Genomic DNA, 26,517 nt, shown 5'->3' with positions numbered 1-26,517 from the left:
GCACCGCTCATCCCCTCAAGCGCCTTGAGACCCTCTGGGTGAGTAGTGCGCTACACAAATTCTTGAACTTGAACTTTCATGTCAGATCGAACCCTGTCCCATACCAGAACGATGTTACGTTCCCACGAGACTCCCGGTATATCCGACAAGAATACTCTGAGGTATTTAAGGCCCACCACCGCCTCCTGTAGAGCCAATGCCCAGTCACCCAGCGCCACACCACCTCCCAGGGTCAATAAAGTAGATTTTTGTACATTGATATGAAGTCCCGAGACCTCGCCGAATACCCTCATAATTTCAAGAACTCTTGGGCCCGACCTATTAAGGTCGATGAGAAAGAACAGCACGTCGTCTGCATAGAGAGCAATCCTATCGGACGGCCCAGAGTCCCACTCAAATCCCTTCATCTGCGCATCTATGCGTACCCACGCCGCAAGAGGTTCCATGGCGAGAGCAAATAGATATGGCGAGAGAGGGCATCCCTGGCGGGTGCCCCACCCAATAGGGAAGGCCTCCGAGGTCGCGCCCGCCACCCCAACCAATGCCGTCAAGTCGGTATATAGCAGCCGAATGTAGGAGAGAAAATGGGGTCCAAGATTTAGCCGAGACAGGAGCGCTTGCAGATAGACCCAGCTCAGTGAGTCAAATGCTCGATCTATATCTGCTAGTAAAAGCGCCGCTTGGGTTCTGGTAGCTCTCATCATTTCCAAAGCAGCTTGGGCTCGCCTAATATTATGCCTGGTAGCTCTGTGCGGCATAAAGCCAGCCTGGTCTAGGTGGACCATGGTGGTAATTAATGGGAGGAGGCGGTTAGCGAGGGCCTTGGCCAGTATCTTTGCCTCGGTGTCTCCAAGGGCCTTCCCCAGCTCCTCCGCAGACAGAGGTAGCTCAAGGCTGTTGCGCTCATCATCAGAGATCCCCTACGGTGGGAGATCCGCCAGAAATTTATCAACTTCTTCTGCTGGAAGGGATTCCCTAGGGGAGTACTGTGTTGCATAATAGCATGCGAAGCTGTCGGCAATTGCCCTTGGGTCCGAAAGAGAGCCGCTGGCCCCATCTCGTAGCGCCGGCAGTGTCGGCGCCTGGAGAGTGCCCTGGCATAGTCTATAAAGCATTGATCCCGACTTATCCCCCCACTGGTAGATTCTGCTCTGCGTCGTTAGCCACACCTGTCGTGATTCCTCTAGTTGCAGGGATGCAGCATCCCGCTGCGCCTGCAGCAACCATCTAACATCTTCCTCCTCCCCGGTCTCTGTAAATGTGCTCGCGAGGGCACGTACACGGTCCGCAGCCCTCTCCAGCTCTGCTCCGCGCGATCTACGGGCCCCCGCGCACTAGGCTATATCCACTCCTCGGAGTGTGGGTTTCAAGGCTTCACAGAGGGTCACGTCATCCACTCCCGACCCCTCATTATCAGACCAATAGTGGGCTATAGCTTCTCGAAGGTGGGACTGATAATCAGCTTGCTGAAGGTGCCAGGTGGAGAGGCACCATCGAAATGGCTGCTGTCTCCTGTCTAGGCGGATGTCGATCACTAATGGGGGAGTGATCAGAGAGCCCACGCGGCAATATAGCTGTCGATTCCACTCTTCCTATCGTGGTGCAAGGAACAAATAGATAGTCCAATCATGAAAAGGAGTTATGGACCGCCGAGACATAGGTGTATTCCCTACTATGGGTATGTTGATAGCGCCAGGCATCCGTCCAACCCAAGCTCCGCACCATATCATGCAACCTCGTAGGGCTCGCCAACGGTTACCCACCACTCGGTCTATAGCGGTCCATCGCACCATCCATAACATCATTCCAGTCCCCTCCTATCGCAGCCAGCACATCCGGAATCTTAGACCAGACAGCGAACAATTTCTCCACGAGAGACCACTGCAGGGGGGGAGCATACACACTGCCAAAGACAACCGGTTCACCATCAATTGTTCCCCTGACAAACACATATCTACCCTGGGCATCAACCCACTGCGTGGTGTGAACATAGGATACCCTCCGGTGAATCATTACTGCAACACCCCGGGACCCTCTGACAAAACCTGCGTGGAACACTTGTTGATATCCATAGCGCTGCAAGCTAAGGGTCTTGGTACCCAGGAGATGGGTTTCTTGCAATAATAAGACATCTGCCTTCTCCCTTTTCCCCTGTCTCAGCACAGCACCCCTCTTAATTTTATCAAGCATGCCCCCTACATTCCAGCTCACTATCCGCAGCGCCGCCCTGGAGAGCTCAGGAGCAGGGCCTGCAGCCGCCATCAATTGAGTACGTTTGCAATCGCCTGGGCGTATGGGAGTGAATCTGCCTAGACCTCATCAGTCGAACCAGGTGGACCATCGTGTAATAATGAACTATCCCTGAGCGCCCCAAACTCCCGCTTCCCCCCACTGCCCCACCCCGAACCAGACCCCAACTCAACCGCCCGAACACCAGCCACCCCCCCATACCTGAGCAACATTGAAGTATCTGTCGCAGTGTGGGTGTGCCCCAACCCCCAACGGGAGGTCAGCGCCCACCCGCTCCAATGGATCCCATAGGCCAACCCCAAAACCCCCAACTAGCCCCTTAGAGGGGTAATTAACACCCGTGGAAAACTGGACTACTGTTACCCTGAGGCAAACGTCCGCCCTGCAGTCCCCCCCCCACCCTCCCTCATCCAACATCCCATATCTGATAGTCAGTGTCTATATCCAAGGATGTCGGTGTGTCCGGGCGGCCTGAGTCTACCCGCCGATCTCACCTCAAAGCGCCGTGCAAAGTCTCATCTCCATTCACGAATCCACGGTCTGTATATCTGGGGGAGCAGTCCCCTCAGCAGCAACCTTCTTGGCGGGGAATCTTTTGGTGGAGCGGGACCTCCAATTGCTCCTGCTGCGAGAGCGCCTATGTGTTTTCCTCGGCGCCGTTGAGGAGGACGAGTCGGAATCCCGAGCCGGCGGGGTGTGCGGCCGGACTCGAACCGTCTCATCTGTCCAGTTGAAAACTTCCTCCGGAGAGTTGAAAAACTGAGTGCGGGACTGATAGATCACCCGCAGACGGGCTGGATAGAGTAGGGCATATTGAATTTTGACGCCTCTCAGGCGAGCTTTGGCATCTGCGAAGGATTGTCTTTGTCGCTGCACCAGCTTTGTGTAATCCGGGAATATTAGGATCCGTTGGTTATCACACATGAGGGGTTCTTTCAAACGGGCTTGTTTCAGAATAGTGTCTCGATCGTGATAATTAAGCAACTTGGCTATTACCGGTCGTGGGCACTCCCCGGCTGGTGGTTTAGGAGCGAGCGCTCTGTGTGCCCTCTCGATGACAAAACAGCGAGAGAGGGACTCCGGTGGCAGCCAGCCCTCCAACCAGCGAGTAAGAAAGGCCTCCATGTCCCCCTTTTCGCAATCTTCCGGAAATCCAACGAACCGTAGGTCGTTGCGCCGAGCCCGTCCTTCTGCATCCTCCACTCGGAGCGCCAGTCCCTTCTGGATTCCCTCCATGGTAGCGACCTTCTTTTTCAATGTTACGACGTCATCCTCCACTCCGGTGATCCGTGTTTCAGCCTCTGTAATACGGGCCACTGCATTGCGTAAGTCTTGGCGCAATAAAGTTACATCCGCCCCAACTGCCCCTATTTTGGCGTCGAGAGTGTCTCTGGATTGGGTGATAGCCGCTAGGAGCGTTGCATTATCTGCCCCCTGGGATGGAGGGCCCCCGGAGGCCCCGACTGTTCCCCCGGCGCCGGTGAATTTGTCGAGAGTAGCTTGCTTTGAGGCTCCGCTGCCGCCCCGCCTCTGGTCATGATCGGCGATCGGCGGGGTCAAAGTCGCGAAGAGACTACCTCGTGGGCCCTGTGGTGACACCGCCTTCACCAAGGGGGCCTTCTCCGCTAGTCGTCGTTTCCAGGCCCCAGCTGCTATTCCCACGAGACACCAGATTCAGGGAAGTAGGTCGTATACAGCTCGGCCCGCCTAGGTGATCCGCCTGTGCAATCCACCGTCAACTGTGTCTCTTGGATCATCTAGGTCCCACAACACTCCCTGGTCTGATCCGTGGCTTCGCTCAATTCTGTGTAGGAGAAGGCCGGGCGGCCCTTGAGCCTGGGGCTCTCCCGGTCACCCGGTGTAGTCTGCACAGGGCCGACGGGGCTATCTAGTGAAGACCTGCGCCCCACACTGGGCTCCGCGCCATTTTCTTGGCGGCCAGAAGACCGCCGCAGCACAATCAGGGGGGCTCAGGAGGGCACGCCGTGGCCCGATCCGACCACCGAGTCCCAGCAAGTGTCAGCAGCCCCGCACAGATTATTTCAGGGACAAACCACGTGTATCACGGAGGCCCAGTCTGCCGCGGCCCGACCTGACCGCCGAGCCCCCATCACCGGCCCCTCAACTCTAGTGTGCCTGAGTCGCAGCTGCGCACTCACCGCATGGGCCACCCTGCTCCGGGGCGAAGCGTTGTCCGGGCCCTCTGCCCAATCCAGGCCCAGCCGGTCGCAGTCTCCAGGCGTCCGCTCAGACCTCCGTTATAGCGTCGGGCCGACGAGTCGCACCACAGGCTCCGGTGCTCTATTAGTTCCCCCCGGGTCAGAGGCGGGCCGCACCACGGCCCAGCTCGGCCGTCCGCCGATGTTCGTCGCGCTCCCGGGGTGCCTCCAAAATCGAGGTCCCGGCTCCTCTGCGCGGCGTAGCCCTTACCGCCTCCGGGGCCAACTGCTCACCGGCACCACCACCGATGCGGCTCAAAACTTCCCAGAGCCTGCCGGATACCTTCCGCCACACCTGCCTGCTGTTGGACAAGTTCGGGCAAGGGGGAAAGGCAGGATAAATTGGCAAGGAAAGTAGCGGCGGGACGGAGCTCCGCTAAGCCGCGTCCGCCATGTCGGCTGTCGTAGCCACGCCCCGCCATATCTTTTTTAAACTTGTTTTTATTAGGCACTGCATCCAGGTTATCAATAACAATTGTCCTACATTTACATCTTCAACATTTGTTTCATTATACTTAGTCAATGACATGCATCAAAAAATGTTTTCCCCCGACCTGCGAGCCAAGATACTTATGTTTTAAAGCAACAGTGCATTTTTAAATTGACTCTAAATCGTAAGCAAAAAACAATAATGATAATCAACACAGGGAATCAAGAAAGTTGTCATTTAAAGAAATGGAAAAGCCAAAAATCCCTTTACAATATCTGTAGGTCACACCTATTGGAGGCCTACTGAGCCGTAAGGGTGCAGCATATTTCTTGAGCTGAACATGTATTTTTCTTGTTCTGGCAGTAAAAATGTGTTGTTTTTAATGTGGAAGGACTTGCTTGCCCTATTGGCGAGTACAGGGTTGTATGCTGATCCCTTGGCAGTGCTAATTCCTTAACTGTGCTACCAAAGTTGATACTCTAAGGTCTCAAACAACTCATTCCATTAAGCCACATTTTACTCAAGTTGAAATAATGTAACAAGTTCAGCTTTTACAAATTTGCCTCTTTGTTTCCTTCAATCTCATGTGCTTTTAACCTGACATCTTTCTCCCCTTTTAGGGAGACCTGCTAACGACTCCCAGGAAATATACAATAGGGACCTGCACTAAAGAGACGTGTTACCTTCCTCCTGTAGGAAGCCACACAGATGTGGCCCAAAAGGCAATCTTCAAAGCTGAAGCCGCCTTTGAGGCACAAACGGGGAACACTTGGGAGAGATGCAGCCCCATTGTTTAGGCAGACAACCTGGCACCTGAGACGGAGAGTGGAAACCTGTTTTTCAAGGGCAGGTAGCACGTTTGGTAGCTACATCTCTGGACTGGGATAGGGAGCTCTGGATGCAGAGAGAGGGATTCTGCCATCTAGGGAGTGGGCAGAAAGGTGTATCCTGGGATCGCCAGATGCCACACTTCGCAGGAGCTGGTCATAAGGAAGGAGGGAACCTAGTGCCCATTGGTTACTAACCGCGTCTACCTCTGAGCATAAATTGGGCACCCAGAACACGACTGGACTGGAAGAGGAACCAAAGAAGGACTGCCCTGCTGTACCGTGGACCTGGCAAAGAAAGGCTGCACCGGCACGGACTGCACCTGCTGAACCCGGTGGTTGGCAAAGAATAGGGACTAGGCCTGCTGTGTCCTTCTCGAGGGGAAGTCATCTCCAGAGCCCAGCTAAAGCAAAGAGCCCTCAAGGGTCGGTTTGCTGACCTCTTGTTCACAGCACAGGGCCTCCTGGGGCTAGTTGGTAGCCCTGACTCTTCAGACCACAGCTAACCATCACCTTGCAGCATTACAAACTAGGACCCAGTGCATAAAGTTGCCCCCAAGTTCGCTGAATCTGGGAAAGTCATCGTAGGGAAGCTTGGTCACCCAGAAAACGAGTTATCGGCCAAGGAAGGATTTGGCTGTGATCATACCGGGCGCCTGGTAGCCCAGTGGTTATTGTACTTCTACCAGAACCGCGAGCCCTTTGAGGGACATAGTCCCCTGTGACCCGCACCTCCTCACTCCCATTGTGGGCTGAGGAGTAGCCGCAGGAAGACCCCCATCGACTTCATCGCATCCCCAGCATCCTTGAGCATTTTTAGCATCCTTCATACTTTGCATCAGGACCACTTCATAAGAAACCACTGCAATGGATAAAAGTGCCTGGAACTGTCTGAAGACTGCCTCACCTGCTGAGGTAACTGTCTCCCATGACCTTGCTGGTCCCTCTGACTGGTTCCCTATTGGAGCTAGTCACTTAAAGTGATCCTAAGTGACCGCATTACAACTTGCCCAATATTTGGTTAAAAAGTTTTGTAAGTGTCAAATTCAGTGGATTTGCTTGTTTATGGATAAGTAAAATGCTTTGATTTATTATGCCTTATAAATTCTAAATCTCCAGAACCCTCTATTGGATCTTTTTGTTGTGGTGTCTAAAAATACATAAAAATACAGTCTGTTTTTATAAATTGGTGCCTGATTTCTTGAGTGTCTTGTTGATTTCTTCCTCAATTGTTTTTGTGCTATTTAAATGCTTTACACTAGTTCTTTTGTATGCGCCTTGCTGCTCAGAGCCACATCTATCCACAGTTGAGCTGAGGGTTTGACAAATAAGAGCTACTCATCCTTAAGAAGTTGGTAAGTGTATTACACAGTGAGATCGCACAGCCACACCATATACTAAACCCCATTTCCTCACACTTTGGCAGAAGAAAGCTGGGCCACGAATTAATGTAGTGAAAAATAACTAAATATATAACCATGAGGTATGTGCCTAAACATAGTACTGTCATGGTGTGTGTAGGGATGTATGACGTTACAACGCATACTTTTACTCCGCATACCATTACAACGCGGTATTTACAACGCATACCATTACAACGCATAGCGCTTTGAGGTGCTGGATAGTGGTAAGTATAATTTACTATTCTAACTCCAGTCCCCGTGGACCCTAGGGAAGGTGTTGGATAGTAAATTATACTTATTCCCTATCCTAGAGCGCCCCCCAGCGCAATGCGTTGTAATGGTATGCATTGTAAAAGATTCGTTGTAGTGGTAGTGCGGAGTAAAAGATGCGTTGTAACGGGTGTATACCGTGTGTAGTGCCGATCAGTACATTTCCTTCACTCTCTGTTCCTGCATATTGTCTTCCCTGGTCTTCTGATTCCTTCTTTTTTCATTCCATTGTAGTCTTCGACAAACACTACATAAACCGTAACTTCGACCGGACAGGGCAGATGTCTGTCGTAATCACACCCGGGGTGGGTGTCTTTGAGGTGGATCGATTGCTCATGATTCTCACCAAACAGCGCATGATTGACAATGGTAAGATCAAAACGTCTACCTTGGGTAGAATCTATTCATTAGAAGAGAGCTAGAATGAGCTTGATTCTGCTAATGTATAAGTCATTCACTACTATAGAGTAGGAGTGCTTTACTTTGTACAGGTATCTGTTTACTATTTTAGAGAAGTGGATGGTTGTCACTGTACCAAGATATCTCTTTACTACTGAACTAAACACAATGTTTTTACTCTGAAGCTGTTCACTACAGTTGAAGAGTGGGTGAGCATAACTCAGCTAGGGATACTTTTTTCGTCTATATGGGAGTGGATGGAAGGTACTTTTCTAAGGTGTTTATACAGTGGTAAAGCTGGTTGGGAGTGCTTACATCTGCTACTCTATTTTAGATGAGTGGGTGTTCATAACTCTGCCAAGGTGTGTCTGTCTACTATTTCCATCAAGGCACTTGCTTGATCTCTGCAAATATATCTCTGTACCACTGTGTCTGAAGGCATGGGCTTGACTCTGCTGGTTTTCTGTCTACACCAGGGGTGCTCAGTGTCAGCCCAGGATGGGCAGAACCATACCAGATTTCCATAATAACTACAGACTACATTGATGTTTCCCCTTTTTGTAAAAGAAATGTTTAAAATGTATCCCATGTGGATATCATAAAAATCAAGCATTGCTTTGACCTTCTTGGACCAAAGTTTAGAATCTTTCCTGTAGAAGATACAAAATGGTGAAGTTGAGTGAGTGGAATTTTGAGTGCTTTTATTTAACATCTGCACTGTTCCATAGCGGGAAATGTTTTTCACTCATCAATGATGTAACACATACAAAGGCTTCAGCTACTCACACGGGAATGGCATAAACTTTGCTGTTATGTACATATTTAGCAAGGTGCACAGAGAAATGGAATTACCTTAGCATTTGCTATTCCTAAAGAGATGGGGTTTATTCTGTGTAACAGGACAGAACCATATAATGTTGCTTTATTGGTTCGATTAAACATATGAGTATTGGTAAATAACTGGGATTATGTCTTGGTTGGGGTGAGCTTCAAGTATTGGTTGGACATCCATATCTGTTTAATGAGAAAGAATTATTTGAGACATTGGATGTCTGAAGAAAAGGAGACCTTTAAGTAGAGTTTTGTGTCGTTGGCATATCAGTGAATCCTGGTGCTGTTCTCTGTGAGTAGAGCAGAAAGCGGCTCCATGCAGAGGTTGAAGTTGACGTTAAACAGTATGGAGCCGTGGGGGACTCCACAAGTGATGGGGATCTTGTGTGACGTGGAGGTACCCATGTGAAAAACTGGAGTCATTTGGAAAGGGAGAAAGAGAACCAGTGAAGGACAGGGGTGCAGATGGGATGGTATGATGAATGAACTGTGTCAAAGGCAGCTGAAAGGTCCAGCAGTGGTACAAAAGGGGGTGGTGATGGACGGAGCATCTGAACCAATCAAACACTCACCCATTCAGCAGATCTGGGTTTAATCCATCACCGTTCTTTAGCCCACTCTGCCACCCCAGTTCAGACATGGCCATATGCAAATCAGTCTGACCCTGTGCCTCATGGGAACAGTCCAGCCCGAACTGCCAATCCATGTCTTCCCTGGACCGGAATCAAGCTTCCCAGGACCGGTTTCTGGCATTACAGCAGTCTTCAGCCCGGCTTCCTTGAATCCAGTGGCAAAGTGAGCAAGGGATTCACGTCTGAGCATACCCTGCCAACTTATGGCGAACAAAGTGGTACAAAAGGGAGTGGTGATGGACGGAGCATCTGAACCAATCAAACACTCACACCCAGTCAACAGATCTGGGTTTAATCCATCACCGTTCTTTAGCCCACTCTGCCACCCCAGTTCAGACATGGCCATATGCAAATCAGTCTGACCCTGTGCCTCATGGGAACAGTCCAGCCCAAACTGCCAAGCCATGCCATGCCATGTATCAGGAGGTGGGGTCATCTTCAATGTGTAAGGTTGCGTTCTCAGTACGGTAGCATGATTTGAAGCCCGACTGGTTCTCGTGCAGGAAACGGTTAGCATTGATTTAGTCTTCGAGTTGAACATGAACTGCTTTTTCCTTCATTTTGCCGATCAATGCTAGATGAGAGATTTGCTAGTTATTGGCTAGGTGATCACGGTATGGTGTAGGTTTCCTTAGAAGATGATTTATCTGGCCTGTCTTGAGGGCTTCTGGGAAGATGCCTTGAATGAGGAAGTCATTGACAATGGTAAACAGGAGCATCCCCAGAGAGAGCTTTGATGAAGGACGATAAAAAGACATCCTATACATAAGATTCATCTATTGTGTTGTCTATCTCAATGTTATGTTTACTCAAGATCTTACTCATAGTCCTGATGCCTAGGAATGAAACCAGAAGAAATCAATGATCCGAATAGTCATTACTCAATGGCTGCATATTGACAAATGTGACATGACCAATGCATCTGATGCCCTGCAATGTGGTCATATGTTTCTTCATACTAAGGTCTCTCACATGTGGTTTTTTCTGCCTTATTGGTTGTTGAATTCCATGCCCCTCACCTGTCTAACTCTTGACTCCATATTTTAGCCGTTTATTGAAATCAGCAGATTTCAGCAGTTTCTTTACTGCTATGCTTAACTTTTGATCTTCTCATCTTATAATTAACCTTTTAATTCAAGTTTGTTTAAGTTACATTTCTCAAATAATTCATGCTGGGGGCCTCAGGTAATTGTGGTGTTCTAAAATGAGGGAAACTGTTGGGAAAATGCAAGCTAGTTTGGTTAATTGAAGTCAGCATGGCACTGTGATGTGATGCTGCTTCATCACACACACCCTGACTTCCTGTCTTCTTACCAACAGGGATCGGCGTAGATTTGGTGTGCATGGGTGAACAGCCTCTCCATGCTGTCCCTCTTTTCAAGGTACTGGCCATCTGTGCCCCTTCTCCACCATCCTCTTGAGTGCTTTGTGCTCCACTTTGCCTTCTGTTTCTGCCTTAAGTGAGCTTTTGCTCTGCTTTCCTACTCAACCCTTTGTGGTCTTCTACTGTATTATCTTTATGCTTCCACTTTATCGTCTGCACCCTATCCTTTTAAGCATTCCCCTATATCCTGTGTGCTATTCCCCTGCCTGTTGGTCCTCTCTGCTTTGCCGTATGCCCACTTCCTCCTGTGCCTTTGTACCCACCCACAGTTCTTCTACCTTGCTCTCCGAGCAATCCTGTTGTACTATCTGTTTTCCTTCTGTGCCCTTTGTTCACTCCTGCTGTTCCCCAATTAGAGTTCTCTCCTGCTCAGACTTCCTGCCCTCTACTTTTTTATACTCTCACCATAACTCATTTATGCCCACATGCATCAAGGTATTTAGGAGTCGCAAACGGTGCGAATCGGTAAAATCGGCCGTTTGCGATTCCTAAATATCTTTTTTGTATGCATCAAACATTTTTGGGAAAATCGCTATTTTTAGCAAATTTTCAAAAATGCAATTGCTTTTAAGGAATCGCAAATTTGCGATTCCTTAAAAGCAATGCATGATTGCTTTTTAAATTGCGAATTCGCAATTAGGGGGTGCAAATTACCACGAGGGTGAAAAAGTTTTAAAATGCTCAAAATTGCATTTTAAACACTGTAATGTTACAGACACATGCCCTTAGGACATGTGTGTGTGTAACATGCACTTAACAATGCATTTCAGGGGTGCAGGGGGGGGTCATTTGGACTCCCCCCCCTGCACCCATGAAACGCATTAACATTTTGCGAATCGCTAATAGAAATTCGCAAAATGTCAATGCCTTCCCATTGATTCCTATGGGCCTTTTGGCCCATAGGAATCAATGGGAATAGAGAAATCGCAATTTAGAATTTGCATAATCCTTGCGATTCGGTAAAAATTGTGATTTTCACCGAATCGCAAAAATTATGCGAATAAATTGATGCATCCCATTTTGCGATTCCTTATTTGCGATTCCCTATTTTTCGCAAATAAGGAATCGCAAAATGTCCCGATGATGCATGTGGCCGATAATCCCTTTTCTACTACAGAGTGTCAGTCAGTTCTTTGTGGCTTAGCCTCAAGATATCTCACTGTTGTGCTTTCCCTTTGTACCATGTGTTCCCCCTACTGTACTCACAATGATAACATGCTCTGTGCTGTGCCCTTCTCTACCATCTGTGCGTTTCCACTGCTCTCTATGTCCTCTAACATGCTTTCCTTGCTCACCTATTCTCCTTTTGTGCCTCCATCCAGTTTTCTCTCTGTGCTGGTTTCCCTTTTGCTTTTACAAAAAGGCAAATGTGCTGTTCTCCCAATGTGTTCTTTCTCTGTTCCTCTTGCCCAATTTTTGTGCAATGTTATAACTTACTGTAGTGTGCGTTGTGCCCTCTCCATCTTTGATTGTGCTTCCTTCTCTGGTGCTTAATCTTTTGCCTCTCGATCCTCTGGTCCCTCCACTGCACCTCTGTGCCCACCCACCATTTCATATGTGCAACCTTTTACTCACCAGTTGCCCTCTCCTCTTTGCCCTGTCTCTGTTTCTTCTTTGTTGATTACCTTTAATTTCGTCCTTTAATCTGTGCAATTTCCCTGTGCCCTCCATGACCTCCTGCTCTGTCCTTGATGCTGTGTCCAAACTCGCTTCTGCTGTTGTCTTTGTGGCTCAGTCTTCTTTTCTTTCTTACCTGCCATTGGTCTCGCTCTTCTTGTACCTAATTTCTGATATTGCTTTGATTTCTGCTACTTATTCTCCTGTCCTTCCTTGCCTCCATGCACAGTTTCACTAATCTTTTGCCTGCATGTTTAAGGTAACAATTTCTCTTCTCGAATGTTAAAAAGAATGACTGCACTCTGTGCCCTAATTTCACAAATTTTCTAAACTTCCATCCCATCGAACTCGGTGTAGAGCTATTCTCTACCTCTCAGCCTGCGGTCTCACTTCCAGTTTCACCCTCATCTTTGAGTATAAAAGATGTTTAAGCCAGGCATGTCTGATGATCAGGGAGGAGCAGGCATGTTGACAAGTGAGTGGAGATGAACGGCATGGCATATCTGGAATGATCCTGGCTCATTTTGGTGACTTCACAGTGTTTGCCGCCTGGAAGTGATAGCTTGGCGGTCATCATTCATTTTCCAAATTTGTTTAATATTACTTTTTAATTCTCTTTACAGCTACACAACCGCAGTGGCCCCGGTGATTCTCGCCTGGGAGATGACTACAACATCCCACACTGGATCAACCACAGGTGGGGAGAAAGGACACCAGAAGAGAAGGAGGGATTGTTGCACTCTGTACCCTATTTGTGTAAAGGAAGGGTGGTAGGCATATGTTTAAGTGAGTGGAGTGGTGGAGGAAGAGAGTGGTGATGTTAAGAGAGCATGGCATTGCTCAAGCTGTCTACACCAGGTGCTGGAGGTGGAAAAAAGCAACAAACACCAGGACATATTGTTTGGGGGTCAAAGACAAGAGGTGTTTTATGTTTATTTTGTCCTTGGGACAAGTAGGCCCAGCCCCCTGCAGCACAAACTCTTTGGTTAATCAGTTTACAGTAACACGTTATGGATCTGGGAAGGAAATCGTCTGCTGCTAAGATAATATTTGTGTCCCTATGTTAATGCTATTCAAACTTGTATTCATGGTTCATTAATACAAAGCCTTTATTAGCGTTAATGCTCAGAGGAAATGTAAGCTTGGGCTGGCAGTAGTTTCAGTATAAAAATGTGTACACATGTTTGCAAAGTTTAACAATATGAAGCTACATGTAATGTTCCAGAATGCTCTTTGATAAAATTCAAATATCTACAGTCGCTTGAAAGCAAGATTGATGATTCTTTGCTTTCTAAATAAAATATTTACAAATGAAACTAGGAAAAAAACATTTTGCTAAATTACTGAAAAATGAAGGCACCATTTCTTTGAAGCATCAGTTAGTAAAATTTGTTAATACACGCTAATATTTCCACAAACAAATTCATAATGATGGCAGAATAATCAGTTTCAACAAGATTATGGGAAACATGAAAATAAACAGGCATTGGTAAAAACAATGGTCTGGCATTAGTGGTCGGCCTTTTGATTTTCTCAGTGCGTGTCCTGTTTTGACATGGGGTTTGTAAAACCTTTTTGTTGTAGAAGTTTTCGGGCCCTGGCCATTGTAACACGCATTGTCAAAATACATAAATATTTTTTGGTCTCAAAAAGCACACATTGCGACAGCAGATCTTGGCATTGAGCACAACTTTGTGCTGATATGCTTCTTGTGAAAGAGCAGAATGCAGTCACAGTAAAGCCAGCTGACAGAGCATGACATAGTAGCTCTAAGACTCTCCTCCTTCCTGCTATTCCAATTGCTCCCCCGCTCTAAATTGGTTTAACCCCAAGACAAGGTGCTCTCTGTGAGGTTGTCTCAGGATGGATGGACAACCTCAATGCTGCTCAGCACACTTGGATCTCCGAACCTATTTTGTTGAGCCCTGCTTTATTGTATCAACCCCCAAGACAACATGCACAATACGAGGTATCGCAGGACTCACGTACTACCTCAATGCTGCTCAGCACACTTGGACTACCTAACCTATATGTCTGAATACTGTTTATTGTATGGATCTTGCTCATCACACTTGGACTACCAAACTTATATGTCAGATTATTGTTTATTGTATGGATCTTGCTCAAAAACTGTTGTGAAGCGCTCCGATACCCTCAGGTCAGGCTAGCGCTATATAAAACTCCTTAAATAAATAAATAAGCATTTCAATAAAAACAAAAGATCTTGGTTAGCACCAGACCTATTTTTTTTTTTTTTTGGAAAACCTTTATTTACGAGTCAAAGTACACAGCTATTCAGTCTTACATCCCAGAGGCTAGGCAGCATAATAAGGGGAGGATGACCAGTGCACACAGTACATATTTTAAAATCGTACAAGGTTTAGTTTTACGTTATAAATGAAGAGAACATGAAATAAAACACAATAAAAGAGCACCAGAACCAGTGCTAAAATGCAAGGCGAAAGAACCTAAATGCGACAATACCCAGAACAGGGGAAGGCAGGGCCATGGACCCGAAGAGTACACGTATGAACAGTGCAAAATGGACGATATTGGGAGGGAAAGAGTGCAGGATATGCAATGTAGTGACATTTGGGTTGGAACTATAGGCTAGGGGGAAAGTCGTTTCTCCAAGGGGGCAGTGTCGGGTGGGAGACAGATATCACCCCTGTATTCATTCCAGGCCCCCCAGACCTTATGCCACTTCTTGGGTTTACCCCGGGCCACGTACACTGTTTTTTCACGAACCATACACCAATCCATATTGGTCTTCCACAATTCCACAGAGGGAGGCGACGTAGCACCCCACTTCTGAGCGATGTCACGCTTTGCCACCATGTTTCCCAAGGTGACCCATTGGGTTTGCGCATTGTTGTAATCCGTGGGGCCCCACACATTCAGTATCAGCCGGCAAGTCGACTCCAGTCACCTCACACATCACCGCGTGGACACGCCTCCAATAGGAAGCGACCACGTGACACTCCCAAATAATGTGCATGAAGGTGGCCAATGCACCACAACCACGCCTACAAAGTCCGTCCACTGAATGGCCCATATGTATCAACCGAGGGCCGGTCACATACACCCTATGCAAGATTTTCAGCTGGACCAAGCGTAGTCTGGCTGGGATTGCTACCTCCTTGGGGGATGACACCGCACACTGCCAATCTTCATCATCCAGCTCAACACCATCACGTACCCATTGTTCTCTCACACTCAGAAGGAGGTCTGCTCGGACATTGATCAGTTTTTTATAGACCAACGAGATGGCACTGTCCGGAATATGACCATCCAACACCCTATCTTCCAACGGGGATGACTCAGGGACCTTCTCACCCTCCGGCAGCACTGCCAAAAGGGCGTGTCGCAATTGGGCGTTCCTAAAAAATTCCGTCGCTCCCAGTTGAAACTCTGTTTGTAGAGCGGCGAAAGATTTTATCCCACCCTTGACCATCATGTCTTCAACTTTGGAGATGCCAATTAGGTCCCATCGATCAAACCCCTTGGTATGCCACAATTTGCCCAGTAGGTCCGAGTCGTAAAGTGGGGTGGCCATCGTGAGTCTCCCTTTCCATCCCTGTGCCTTTTTGACAGCCCTCCATATGTGTACCGCTGTCCTAGTCAGACCTGTCATTCTGCCATCCAGAGATCTCGAGTACAACGCCCTGTAATATTTCCCATCGTCAAGGAGCCACCGGTCCATAACGTACCCCGGACTGTCGGCTGGACCGTTGAAACCATGGTTGAGGGTGGCTAGTTGGGAGGCCCAATAATACCTCCGGATGTCAGGCAAAGCAATACTTCCGTCATACCACTGAAGCGTGAGTTTAGCGATAGCAATGCACGGTCTGCCATCCCAGAGAAGGGCCCGCTGTAAGCCCTCGACCTCTCTGAAGTACCCGGAAGGGACTGGGTCCTGAGTATTCTGGAGCGCATACAGGAATCTGGGCAGGGACATCATTTTGAACAATGCCGCACGTCCAAGCAGGGAAAGCGGCAGCTTCCGCCACCCCTCTACGTCCCGCCGTAGGCGTGCAAGAGGGGGAAGCAAGTTGTTCGCATAACGTGTCTTGGCATCGGCTGAAATATAGATGCCCAATTATTTAAACCCCTGCCTCGCGATCTGTATGGTGCAACCCCTCGGGAGCCGCGGAACCTCACCTCTCAATACGTATAAATGTGATTTCGACCAGTTGATGACCAGGCCTGAATACCTACCGAAGGTATGCAGCACGTTGCATACCACGATAAGGGACTTGCAGGGAGAGGTGAGGTAAAGCAAGATGTCGTCCGCGTATAAAGACACGCGGTCCTCAAATCCGGGAGACCACCGTAGCACCAGACCTATTTTGATGCCCATGGTATGTGCCCATACATTAGTGCAGATTTATGGCTTTCATGAATTCACATGGATTTATGGAAGTAGACCTGGAAATCATACTCTTAGAAAATATTTGTGAACTTCATTTTAGCATGCGCAAGTCATGTTTATATTTGCTCATGCAACAATCTGTTGAGCGTTTACATGTTCACTTTCCCTCCAACCACTTTTTTTCCAACCCTGGAAGAGGTTTTACTGACCTTGTCAAGGAGTAAATTTCCAATCTTTCTCGATATGGGAGAAAATGAGAGAAGAGCTGGTAAAAACCCCTAAAACATGCAAGTTAGTAGGTTTGCACAGACTCAAAATGGCATGGCAACCCTGGAACTATTGCTTCCCGCTATCTCCAATTCCAGGATGCAGATCTGCAGAAAGCTGGCAAAATAATGGAATTGCTACTATTCAGACCTTACTATACTATGAGCCCTGGCATAATCAGAGAGGCTATTATCAATGCTCTTCTATAATGAGATTGCTGCTATATTGTGTTGCCGCACTACATGGCATCAAAGGGACAAATGGATTTTGTTACAGGACAAGTAGATTTAAGAAGCAATCTGTGTCATGGACAAATGGATAGTTTTTAAATTCCACACCCCTGAAACACACTGTATACCAATGGTGAGCGCAGGAGTGTATTGAAGAAAAATGTACTCCATGTAAAAATGTGGTATGGTAGGGGATTTGCAGAAATGCTTGTGGTTAGGATCCCAAACACAGGGCAAACGTCACAGGAGCGAAGTACTTCTGTTTCCATGGAAGAAGCTGTGTATCTGTTCTTAGCCAATTGTATTTGTTTGTTTCATCTTTGCTGTCCAACCCCCAATGTATTCTTTCTCTCTCTTTCCTGTGCCATTCTATCATTACTCTCCTCCTCCTCCTCTAATCTTCTCTGTCTCCCCTTCCTTATTTTCCTGTTCTTCCCTATGCCCAAACGGTACACTCCTTGTCATCTTTACTTTCCTTTTGCAGCCTTCTCCTGCAACTCTTCTCTTCCCTTTTTCTCTCTGTGTCCTCCTCTCCCCTGTTATCTCTTTACTTTTCGCATGCCACTCCTTTGTTTCCCCTGTCCTATACACTTCCCTTTGCAAACGTTGTCCTCTCTCTCTCTCTTTCACATTGCTAACTTCTAACTTATTTTCTTCTCCTTTCCTATGACATCCTATCCTTGGTTCCTCTATTTTTCCTGTTGCAATGTTACCTCTTTCTCCTTCTCCCCACTGCCAACATTGTGTCCTCTTCCGTCTCTTTGATTCCCTGTTGCACTGCTGTCTCCTTCTCATTTCTGCTACGTGATGCCTCCCATCCTCCTCTACTTTTTTCTTTTTCATGCCACTTCCATCCTCACTTTCTTCTCCCCTTTTTCTTCGATTCTGCCACCCTTTCTCCTTCCTTTCTTTCTCATTCTCTTTTTTCTCTATTCTTCTCCTGCTCCCTGTGACATCTTTCCTTCTGTTTCTTTATCTCTCCCAGCTGCACCTCTTCCTTTTCCTTCAGTCACTATCCCTATGCCATCACTGCTTGCCTTCTCCACTTGATTTGATGGTGTCCTGCTCTTCTCTCCTTCAGCCGACCTACTTTGCCTGTGTGTGCATTTCCTACTCTATCCTAGAAATGTTCACCTTTCAATTTGTTTTATCTCAATAATTAAATTTTGGATTTTTTTGTTTGCAGTTTCTACACTTCCAAGAGCCAGTTCTTGTGCAGCTTTACACCTCGGATCAAACTTGCAGGACGAAAGGTGCTTTTTCTGCTTTGATTTGTGTTGTACAGAGAAAGAGCAGGGCTTTGTGCACACCAAATGCAATACACATGAACGCAATCTTAATGAAACCAATACAATTGCAAATATTGTAAATCATTTTAGAGATGAGATTACATATCACATCACCCTTCCACTTTAATAGAGATGACTGTGAAGGTAGTATCATTAATTTGTTTTATTATATTTTGTTGTTTATTTACATTTTGCTTGTAGGTGCTTTTATTTAATGTGAAAAGTATGAGGTAATATGCATTGCATTTGGTGTGCAAATTATGGGTCGCTTGGCTGTTGTGCAAGATTTGACTTTGCTCCTAACTATAGCTTGCAAATTTCAGTGGTTTTCAGTGATGTTTCACTTTTAATTCCTAATCATAACAGCACTTTACCTGTGGACTCTTTAGGTGCATTTCTCGTTTAATTTAAACATACGTTGAGGTGTTATAACCAACGCCAACCATAAACACAGCTTTATTTTTTGCGATATTTTTTTAAAACTTTTTGTTTTTCACCAAATAGTACATCCAATAGTTAAGTTATGTTATGTTAAGCCTCATTATAGCTCACTAATCACTCGTGAGGGCATCCAGGCACTTTTCATGTGGCTAGGCTACGGACTCCCAAGGTGAGACATAACATAACAACATAACAAAAGGTAGGTGCCTATAGGGAAGTATAGATTTTCTGTTCCTAACTCCACATCTACCTACACCCATGACCATAGGTACAGGTATGGTTGATTTTCGTGGGCCTTTTGAGCCTCTTGAGCTACACCCAGATCAGTCACACAACCCATGGTGTTTAAAATGATCTAGGGAGTTTAAGGTTTCGGTTTTTCACTCTGGGATACAGAATTCCATCTATGCATGACTCACATTTGCTCTTCAGTACAGAAAGAATCACATATACGGCTAATACTTTGACACATAACCGACATATTTCTCACGAGCACATGTTGGAGTTTCATGTTTTTAATTCAGTCACCCTGTAATGATTCACTACATGTATTTCGACTTGTCCTAATGGCAATGTGAATTTTAAATCAACTAATTTGTTTATGAATGAACCAAGGACAACACTGGGTGTGCTTGTGCCGCTGGGGCGCACATTTGTTAGAAATGACTCAAAATTGTGTGCATTTCCAAAGAAGTGGTTGAAATCCTGACAATGTATCATATATGTTTTAACCTAGCCGTGAACAAGTCGCATGTTCTAATGTGTACAAGAAGCGACAAAACACATGTTGGCTTGGCTTGGAAAACATGGACCCCGAACTTCGGGATGTCAGATTAAACAGGAAGAAGAGAAAGAAAAAGATTCATCACTTGTTTTGTATTTTACTTTTGAATGAGACTGTATTGAATTTTACGTGTGCTAGGGTACCTGAAATAGGTTCACAAACTACTTGAGAAGGACACAGTCCAATATGTGTTGATAAACAGATGAGGGCTGGAATTGTAACCCATGCATGTCTGTCCACCAAGGTTAAGCAATATATAGCTGATACTAGATTCCAGGCCACCTAATCATTTGCAAAGACTAGAATTCTACATCATGAGTTAACAGGATGTAATTCCACTTTTGCATGATGACAATTTCATACACCACCATCCTGAAGGATACATGTTTTTTATTTGCTTCTTGGTAAATAGCAAACATTATCGTCCACGATTGACGAATACCATAAAGGGGCAGATTGTGAAATCAAACATATGGGCAAATACGCTACAGCTATGGTGAGGCTGATAGGCGGGGTTCGGTACTGGCAGCAATGGCTCGCCGCAGGTTGGAGACTGGGGGCGTGGCCGCGTTGGTGGATGAGGGGGTTTCTACTTGTACAGATCCAGTGGACATTACTAAACAGTTTCGTGACTATTATCGAGCTATACAGCTCTAAGGTCACTCCTAGTTACGCTGATATATTGCAATATCTAGAATATATCAAACTGCCTTGGCTGCAAAATTGGCACAGTGAATTTTTAATGCACCCTATAGAAGTTGTGGAGATACGATTGGCCTTGAATTCTATGTGAAAGGTCAGTGCTCCAGGTCAGGGTGGGCTTACGGTAGCCTTTTACAAAGGTTTTAGTGACCTTCTGATCCCCCATTTGGCTACCCTGTTTCAGGAGATTGGAGCGGACGGGATTATGCCACCTACCATGCGGGATGCCCTGATCGTCACATTGTTGAAGCCTGATAAGGACCCCCAAAAGTTCTCTTCTTATCGCCCACTTTCCCTAATTAATGTGGACCAAAGATTTTTGCTTACATTTTTGCCAACCTTCTGTCCCCCTTGGTTGGCCCTGAGCAGGCCGGATTTATCCCGGGCTGAATGCTCTCGTACAATCTCCATATGGTGTTTGGCGCCCTTCAACATGTTCGGCTGGAGGTTAAGGTGCGGCGGTCTTCTTAGACGCAGAGAAGGCCTTTGACTCCATTGAATGGTCGTTTCTGCATGCCATGCTGCGCCACGTGGGGGTGGGTGAAGTCTTCTTACAAATGGTGTCGGTGCTTTATAATTTGCCTGTGGCCCGGTTCTGCTCCGGAGACATGGGTCCTGCTCCGATTCACATATCGCGGGGCACTCTGCAGGAGTGTCCCCTATCCCTGCTATTATATGCAATAGCTGCTGAACCCCAACTACCGGAATATCACGGTCACAGGGGTTTTGCTTCCCTCACTATAATTTAGTAGTCTCGGCCTAAGCTGATGACATGCTCTTGTATATTCGGGATTTGGAGGTCCAGCTGCCCCCAGTGATTCAGGAGGTGTTGCGCTATGGTGGCCATTCGGGTTTGAGGGTAAACTGGGATAAGTCTATAATTATTCCGTTGACGCCACTCACAGTGCCGGCCCCTCTTGACTTCCCGCTACAGTGGACGTCTGACCCGGTTCGCTACCTGGGTATTCAAGTTCATTCGGATGCAGACCAAGTGATTAAGGCTGATGACATAGACCGCTGGATTCGGCTCCCGCTTTCGCTTCCATTAATGAAGATGGTGGTACTTTCTCGCTTTCTTTTTCTTTTTGTGAATATCCCTATAGTGGTGCCCAGCATATGTCTAAAGAGCTGTGTACACTGATGAACAAACTGGCATGGGCGGGCAAGACTCCATGTATTGCATTGGACACTCTCAAGCTGCCATATACTGATGGTGGTCTGGGCGCACCGGACTTAGAGCTTTATTACCGGATAGTGCAGGCCTCACATGCCCATAGCTGAGTTCATGGCCCACAGGTCCTCCCTCACCTCCAGATAGAAAAAGTGGCTGCTGCTCCTGACCCATTGCCACGTTTCTTAACTAAAGCGCCAGTTTGGCGATGTGGAGTTTTTGACTCAGTGAATTCCACAGCCCATGCTTGATATATTCTTCTTAAACTATATTCTGGCGCACAACTGTATTCACCACGCATGCGCATAGAGTGGTGTCAGTGGTTCGCTCTCAGCTTCGAGCGAGGTACTCTTCGTTCTCTGAATGATTGGACTCATATGAGATGGGGGATCTTATTCAAAATGGCCAGATGGTGACATGGATCGAGGCGGTGGTTGATATGGCGGTGCCTTCTGTGCTAACGCAATTTCATTTTTTCAGGACTCGCCACGCTGTGAGGGCTCTGCTGGGCGATGAGCTCGCTGAACCAATGGAGATCCCACCACTGTCCATACTATTGCATTCACAGTCTCCAATTAAGTTAGTATTGCGGCTTTATGCCTCAGCTTTACATACTAGGATGACCTCTTTCACGAAGGCCCGGCTGGCTTGGCAGGTGGACATTGGTATACCACTCACGGATGATATCTGGTATTACTGCTGTGAGGTTACACGCAAAGCCTCTCTGAATGGCCGCCACAGGTTAGCCCATTTTAAGTTCTTAAACAAGGTTCATTACTCTCCAGAGCGCTTATATAGATATGGGTTACAAGATACTGATAATTGTGAACAATGTGACATGCCGGGTGCCAGATTATTCCACCTAGCTTGGCAGTGCCCTCCTGTAGAGGAATTTTGGAACCATATTTTCAAGCAGTTAAACGATATCGTGGGTCTTTCACTTGCACTGGACCCCCTACTGGCGTTGCTGGGGTATACAAAGCCACTACGGAAAAATGTTCACAAATTGATTGCCATTGGTTTTCTTACGCTAAACATAGACTAGCAATGAGATGGATGTGTGGGCCTGTACCTACGGTTGATGAGTGGGAAAAAGACATGATGTATTGTAATACTCAATCGGATATTTATAATGAACTGCTTCCACCCAGTAGCCGACAGTTGGGTTTTTGGAGTCTATTTACACAATTTCAATTGTCACGCCAATGTAACAATGAAGAATGATGTTGGTGATGGCACTGTTGATTACTGAGTACCCTTACTTGGTGTACTATATGCCTGTTGATATAGCATTTTGGGGGTGGGGGGTTTTGCCTTTCTGCACTGTTTCTCTATTTATGCATATGGTAACATGAGAGGCTGTACAATTAGTCAGTTATCTCGTTGGGTCTTTTATGTCAATGTAACCCTGCGGGCATTGTAACAATGCTGATAATGGATTATGTGATCTGTTTTATTTTGGTTGATTACAATTTTTGTTTTCTTATTATGCTCTGGGTCAAAATCCAATAAATAAAATTAAAAATAAAATGGTACTACCATTCATGTCACCTCCCAGAGTGTATACTAAAGGGCAATTGGTGTTGGCTGCCCTTTTGTGGAAGAAGGCAATCCGTCTGTACCCTCAGCTTCATTGGTTGGTGATTGGGAATGTGCTTTCTCAATGATAGATGAACACAATCTGTATCATCAGGTTCACAGTAAATCATGTTCTCAAATTGGAAGGTGGACTAAAAGATATATATATTAGTAAAAGGTATTATCTATAGTGATCCTTGAACTGGTAGTCCCAAGCCTCCCTCCCTCTAGAAGACCTAGTCCATAACTGTGCGATACAGGTATGTTGTGGATTGCACATTAAGGGATTAAGGGAAGGGACCAAGGAGAAAAGATGTAGGCGTGGGAACAGTACCACACACACACACCCACACACACACACACACACACACACACACACACACACACACACACACACACACACACACACACACACACACACACGTAGTCTTCAAATATTACCTTTTTTTATGCTGGATTACAAGGTGTTCTCTTACTATGACTTTTCAGTCCTGAACGTCTCACAAGTCCAGCAGGAAGGACTACCAGTACGAGCACAACTTTGGTGGTTATTGTGCTGTCTTGATGTATTTAGCTTGTGTGCTAAGCATTTTTTAGGGGAGCTTTCAGTTTTTCTCCTGTATCAGAACAATGTTCTTTTCTTTTGGCTGCTCTGTTGCGTATCTCCTATAAGCGGTTCATTTTAATGAGTTATGTGTTCTATCGCATACTGCATGTTTTCTTTCCTTTCGTGACCTATGTTCTCTTATGTACAGTATGGTATAGTCTCTCTGACAGTTCTTTGCTGTTTTTTTCCAGCCACTCTGTGAGAAATCAAAGAATGGCAGAGACACAGGTTAGTTGTTTTTAATCCCAATATACTTATGTACCAAAAGGCTATCGTCCATTTGCTCTTTATTATTCAGTTGTTTGCCTTGGTCATTCTTTCTTACCCCATAGTTATTATGTGGTTATTATTTTATAGGCCTGGGTCCTTCTTTCCTGTCCAGAAGTTGTATTTTAACCTAATGCTTTTTAACATGCTCTCGCCATTTTGTATTGTAGCATAGGCATTGTTATCTCTTCCTAACTGAAAAGTATTACTTTCGTCTTTAAAAAATATACCCAAAAAAGTTTAGTGTTTTAATTGAACACTACATTTGGAGTTATTTAGTGCCCATCATAGTTTTTGTACATGTATAGAAGGTTTCTAATGGAGGCTGACCAAAATCCTACATGAAGAAACTGGTTCTGTCAAATGTTTTCCATCAAACTGTTTATGAAGAATTTTTCACCTAGAATGGCTTTCAACAGGTTGACAAAACCAACCTGGTAAAAGTCCTTTTAGGAGAAAAATTATTTTCTTCAAGTTAGATTTTTAACTTTTTAAGTGCTCCCTCCTTTTCTCCTCCCCCCCCTCCACCCCCAAGGTTTGGGAACTGGGGAGTGGGGGTGGCGAGGGGTTGGTTTTTCTGGGTAATCCCCCTCTACTGGTCTTCGTTTTTACCCTTTTTTCCTGATGCATTTTCTCCCCCTCGCCTTTTAAACATTAATTTGTCCTTAATTCTGTATTTCTTTCTCTCCTCTCTGACCCACCATTACCTAGAGGATGTTGTAGCCCTCTTCTTCTACCTCTTCACTCCCTTTTTTTGTAATGTAAATTTATTTTTCTCTTCTTCATCTTGGTCTTCTGTGACTTTTTTCTGCTATTTGTGGGCTGCAGCGCCCGATTTATTTTCTCACATAATGTAATTTTTTTTCTAACTTTACTTTTTATTATCAAAGGTCCTCATGTTTTAGAACTTCTCTGCAAGATTTCGAGTTTGCAAACCGAGTCCTGTATGTCTTTTTCACAAAAAAATGATTGTTGTGGAGAAAATATTTAAGATGGAGTTTTGTGAACCTGATGTAGTCCTGCTAATATTTTTGGGGGGGATTTTTTGTCATAATGAAAGAATACCATTTCGATGTAAATTCCCTAATGCTAATTGTCCAATCCATCCCTCTCTTAACAAAGTGCACACAGAACAGTTTATGGCTGGTTCTCCAGGATTTTGTTCTTTGTTCATAAAAGTTACCTTATGTTTAGCATATAACTTAAATGTGTGCAGGTGACATTCTCCAGCATGTCCCTTTTTTTTCATCTGCATGTTGTGTAATAGGTGTCATGAAATAGTTCATCAGTTACTATTTTGCAATATAATCCAAATCAATTAAAGATCTTATAATTCCACAAAGTTCTTCATAGAGTTTTAATAGATTTTGCCTTTAAATCTAGATAATGTTATCAATGCAAAGGGAAATACATGGTCTAGTCTTATCCCTACACTCACTATTAACCTTTTCTTAATATGCATGTATTAACATCTCCCCTAGCTAATTGACAGCTAAAGCCAAAGCACAGTGAGAGAACAAATAAAAAATGAACACGACAGATGGCAAATTAACAGTACATGATTGTGAAACAGAGTTTCTTACAATGCGGGATATGGAGGGTGACTGCAACAAAGCTTTGGAGCCATAAGTGAGATTGCCAGAAAACGTGAAGGGACACATTGGGAGGAATAATAAATATTAGGCAGATGGAGAAGGTGTGAAGTCAAAGAAATTGCACTGGAAAAGAATTGTCAAGTAGGAGTGAATCAAATTATGAATCCTCCATGTTGTCCCTGGAGAAAAGGATTCAAAAGCATGAAACGGATGCGTTTGTACTTAAAAACCGAGGGCTAGTTTTTAGTTACCGCAATGAGAAAGAAATATCGCACAGTGAAATACAGATGAAGGCTAATGGATTATATAGGACTAACTAAGAATCATTTTAGAGTCTCCTGCTTATGGGTGATATCACAAGAGTAAATTAAATGTTCAATATTACCTCACAAACAACTACTGAAAAGTCAAAACTATCTTCAAGATCTGCCTAATTCTACAATATTTTAAAAATTTAGTCCTGTGTTCCTTCTCCTTACGTATATCACAAATCCTCAATACATTACACTTGGTACCCAATATTAACATTTAAATGACATTATTTAACAAAAATGGATACTGTTTTAATTAAGGGGACAAAAAAGTATGACTCTTTAAAAAAGTGAGCGCACAAATTGCTATTCTCTCATGTAGCTGTAGATCTACAGGACTGGGTTTACAATCAATATGTTATGATTCTAGTCAACATTCTTCTCAAAATACTGGAGCAATGAGACATGAACATAGTAGATTATTGGAAATGTAAATGACAACTTTGGAGGATCTCTATTGACTGCATTTTTACATTGATTCAAGATTTTAATACTGCAATCCAGAAAACGTTACACTTATTTTCTAGCAAGACATTTGTGACCAGTGAGTGTGGCCACTCCTCTCTTACCTATGTGTGAACCAGCTCTTGTACATCCTACAAAAATGAATCTAAGCTATTCAAATTCCATATTGGGTATAC

At 45.5% G+C, this 26,517-nt stretch overlaps 1 protein-coding gene across 7 annotated transcripts in view; it reads left to right on the top strand.

The window, feature by feature from the left end:
* Window positions 1–26,517, top strand: part of DEPDC5 (DEP domain containing 5, GATOR1 subcomplex subunit) — a 592,834-nt gene that overhangs the window by 106,262 nt on the left and 460,055 nt on the right. For all 7 annotated transcript variants that reach the window (XM_086942813.1, XM_086942812.1, XM_086942810.1 and 4 more), the window contains exons 15-19: window positions 7,634–7,768; window positions 10,582–10,643; window positions 12,886–12,959; window positions 18,318–18,384; window positions 23,895–23,931. In XM_086942813.1, the coding sequence (XP_086798939.1) occupies window positions 7,634–7,768; window positions 10,582–10,643; window positions 12,886–12,959; window positions 18,318–18,384; window positions 23,895–23,931 (375 nt within the window). The remainder of the gene's footprint in view (window positions 1–7,633; window positions 7,769–10,581; window positions 10,644–12,885; window positions 12,960–18,317; window positions 18,385–23,894; window positions 23,932–26,517) is intronic.

The sequence above is a fragment of the Lissotriton vulgaris genome, chromosome 11, assembly GCF_964263255.1.
Source record: "Lissotriton vulgaris chromosome 11, aLisVul1.2, whole genome shotgun sequence".
Classification (NCBI taxonomy): domain Eukaryota; kingdom Metazoa; phylum Chordata; class Amphibia; order Caudata; family Salamandridae; genus Lissotriton; species Lissotriton vulgaris.
This window is presented reverse-complemented; position numbering and strand designations above follow the sequence as displayed.